We start from the raw sequence: 3,744 nt of genomic DNA, 5'->3' as shown, positions 1-3,744 counted from the left end.
TGGGGTAGAAACCCTTAACTTTCTCCCGCAGAGCGGCTGGTGTTTTCGAACTGCTGACCTCGCGGATCACAGCCCAACGCATAACCGCTAGGAAGGGACGCACAGGAGAGTCAGCAGCCGGCGCGGAGGGCTGAGCGCCGGGTGCGTGGCAGTGGGCGCTCGGAGGAACCACACGTCCCAGGGTGCAGCGCGCCCGGAGCGGCGGTTCCGACGGGCGGCCCCGAGCGGGATGCAGGGGAGGAAGGAGTGTATCCTGGGACCAGTAGTCCTCGGGGCGCACGGTCTCTGGGCGGGGGAGGGCCGAGGCGAGCGGTCCCTCCCCGCTTCCTCTTTTCGTCCACGTCGCCCTTCGGTGGACCAGTACCCGCTGCGGTCTCAGCGGCGGCCCGCTACCACCAAGGACCCATTGGTGCCGAGCGCCGACCCGTCGGGCCCGTCCGGAAGTAGCGTTGGGGGGCGGTTTCCTAGACTACGACACCGGAAGGCCGGGGGCGGCGCTCCCGGGGGGCTGCGGGCGGAGGGCGGCGGCAGCGCTGGCGCTGGGGACCGGCTCGGCGGCTTCGGGAAACAGCTCGGTGCGGGCGGCCGCCCGCGTCCCTCCGCATCCTGCCCCCGGCTTGGCCCGCAGCCCCCTCGCCACCCGCGTCCCGAGATGTGTCCCCCTGGCCGGGCGTAGCCGCTGCGCGTGCGCGGAACCGCGGGGCCATGAGCGAAGCCGGCGGCGGCCCGGGCTGGGGGTTCCCGGTCCCCCAGCGAGCGCCATGGAGCCTGGTGGCGGCGACGGCCGCGCTCTGCCTGGTGTCAGCCACGTCCGTGTGGCCGGCGGGGGCCGCGCCCATGAGTCGGGAGGAGAGACAGAAGCTTGGGTAAGGGCGCTTGGCAGCCCGGGTGGGTTTCCTTTGAGCCTGGCCGCTGGCGAGGTGCCTGTCGTGGCGACCCGGGAGCGCATTGGCCTTTCCTGTCGCGACCGGGACAGCTGTCACTGCGCGAGGATCCAAGCGGAGTGGACAGGGTCCAGGAAGGGGGGCAGAGGGCACCGCCCGCGTCGTGTGACCTCGGGAGCTCTCAGGGTGTCGCCTGGGCCGTCGGTGACACACTCGGGCTCCTGACACCAGCCCAGGTGTGTCAGAGTCAGTGGCCCGGCAAAGGGGCTGCTTGGAGAGTCCCGCCTGGGCTCTTTCCTAGGAGGCAAGGTTTCGATTTTTCGTACTAGTGAGCCCCCAATAGGAAAATCTTGCTGATCTCATAGTAGTTAGGGAAATCGCATGTACACCTGTTACGGAAAGGGGGCGTTGATTGGAACTTGAACTTTGCACATACTACTGTTTCAGTGTTTTCTTGCAGGCATTTTCATAATACAGCCATGTATCACGTAGCGTCCAATATATGTTTAGTGTAATACGTTGTGACTTGGACCTTGTGCAAACACCATATGGTAGGCTGGATCTGCTTTTTCTTTAAGCATCTGCAACAGCGTGGTGCCTTAGCAGTGATCTTCAAGAAGCTGAGGGGGCATTTGCTTTTGTGTTTGGCCCTTTGTTCTCATCATTAACGGATTCTCCAATAGCCCCTCGCCCATTTTCATTGGACTTGTAGCTTTCAGTGGAGCTGATTCTTTAACAGCTCGGAGCCTTTTTTTCTTTGAATGTGATTGTTGACTAGGGCATGCCTGAGTTGCCAGCGGGAGCTTTCTCTGATTTTCCACCTTAGTGTGGTTTAATAACCGTTTGTTTCTCTTTCAAATCAATGCTGCTTCTTTGCCTCTTGCTGCGGCTGTCACTAGCACTGGTTTTGCTGCGCTTAGGAACCCTGGTGCACTTTAGTCACATTTCGAAAGAAAGTTAAACAGTTAATGCTACAGCATTCGAGACAAGCAGTGCACACGATTGGGTGGTGTTGCCTGTGACTTGAAGCATGCATGTACTGTTACATGATAAACTTCTTAGAAAGTACAGTGCATTACATACATATGCCAATACCACAGGCATTTATTATGTCTGTGGAGACATGTATTATAGGCTAGATATGAGGGAGCTTCAAAAAGCTTCTGGAAAGATTCTCTCTTCATTCCAGGAGCTTTTTGAAGCCTACCCATATATCCTGTGCCATTATATGCCTGGCTGCACAATGTATGCAAGAGACATGAGACACGTGTTGCTGGAGCAGGAAGCAGTGTTGTTGGCTGTGTCCCATTCCCTGATTGGAGTGTCTGAATCCATTATAACCTTTTGGAACCGTGCACGTGCATGTGATCAGATGTTGCCTGAACGGATGTTGTGTGACGCGTGACTGGAGAACAGAGCATTTGATGGTATTATTCAAAGGCCCCATTATTACTGTTCATATCACCCAAATAATAACTAGTAGTTTTGAAAGTGTCATAAAAATGGCTATACTTAGAGCATTTAATCAGAGTCAGTATTGTTATCTGTATACAATACTTATGTTAAAATGTGGATTTTTAAAGGCTGATAATGGAAAATGGGCAAAAGACATGAGCAGTTTATTAACAAAAGAGGAAATACAAATGGTCATTTAACTTGAAAATTATTCAAATTCTCAATTTGGATTTTGCGCATTAGATTATTAAAAATAAGACACCTGAATTACACTGGCAAGTTAAAACACTTACTTGGAACATATATTATTATTGTCTATTGATCATGTCTACTAAAATTTAAGTGGTGTCTACTGTTTGAGGTATCTGCCCCATGTCTTGGAACTTAAAAAAGCACTGTTAATGTGGGAAAGGGTGCTTAAGGATATGTGTTTTGAGAAGGACCTGTGCCTTGGAGGGAAATAGTTGAAAATGGTACATGCATATTATAGGTTAATATTCAGACATTAAAAAGAATGAGATAGATCATTGAGAGCCTATCTCCAGTTTATAACCCTAAGGAAACCAATATGCAAGTTACAGAATAATAGATGTAGTTCTAGTTAATATTAAAAAAATAGTCCAAGCCCAGAAAAAAGTGAAACAATAATTTTATCTTGTGGTTAGAATGGAGAGGAGTGGAACTATGAGGCATTATTTTATATTTTTTCTTATTTAAATTGTTGCAAGAGTCCTGTATTTATTTTAAAATAAAACAGCATGGAAAGCCTTTGGGAAGAAATAGAGAAAATATCAACTACCTAACAAAATGACCAGTAACCCCTAATCATTAATTGTCATAAGGTTTAGTTGCTAGAGGGTTCTCTTTACTAACCTAATGTGTCAGATTGCCTTTTTTCTTTAATTGAATACCCTACCATGTGCTCGGTACTTTACATATGCTAAAATTCTCACCATTTCTTAATGTGAGTGTCCCCATTTTCACAGATGAAGAAATTGGAGCTGAAGTTCACTTACATAAGGTCACAGAGCTATAAGTGATGGAGTCAGTATTCAAAGCTGTCTCTGACCCTACCCTGCATCCCCTGCCTGCTAGTTGATTCTGACTAATAACGGCCGCATGGGACATAATAGAACTGCTTCGTAGGGTTTCTGAGACTCTAATTGCTTATGGGAATAGACAACCTCATCTTTTTCTCAAGGAACAGCTGCTGGGTTTGAACTACTGACTGCAATGATCAAGCTAGTGCTTAGCCTGCTACATGACCAGGGCTTCTTTTTTTTTTTTTTTAAACATTTTATTAGGGGCTCATACACTGTTATCTCAATCCATACACACATCAATTGTGTAAAGCGCATTTGTACATCGTTTCTCAAAACATTTTCTCTCCATTTAAACCCCCGAC

At 49.1% G+C, this 3,744-nt stretch overlaps 1 protein-coding gene across 7 annotated transcripts in view; it reads left to right on the top strand.

Annotated features, from left to right (window-relative positions):
- The first annotated feature begins 589 nt into the window (after nucleotides 1-589).
- EDEM3 (ER degradation enhancing alpha-mannosidase like protein 3) overlaps nucleotides 590-3,744 on the top strand; it is an 85,372-nt gene continuing 82,217 nt past the window's right edge. For 4 of the 7 annotated variants that reach the window (XM_004706675.2, XM_045297969.1, XM_045297968.1 and 1 more), the window contains exon 1: nucleotides 590-866. In XM_004706675.2, coding sequence (XP_004706732.1) covers nucleotides 706-866 — 161 coding nt within the window. In that variant the 5' untranslated portion in view covers nucleotides 590-705. The remainder of the gene's footprint in view (nucleotides 867-3,744) is intronic. The other 3 variants (XM_045297971.1, XM_045297970.1, XM_004706676.2) reach the window with 2 other exon arrangements.

The sequence above is a fragment of the Echinops telfairi genome, unplaced genomic scaffold (genome assembly GCF_000313985.2).
Source record: "Echinops telfairi isolate 266 unplaced genomic scaffold, ASM31398v2 ScPeMD7_7424;HRSCAF=8462, whole genome shotgun sequence".
NCBI lineage: Eukaryota > Metazoa > Chordata > Mammalia > Afrosoricida > Tenrecidae > Echinops > Echinops telfairi.
The sequence above is the reverse complement of the archived record's forward strand: the minus strand, read 5'-3'. Positions and strand labels throughout refer to the sequence as shown.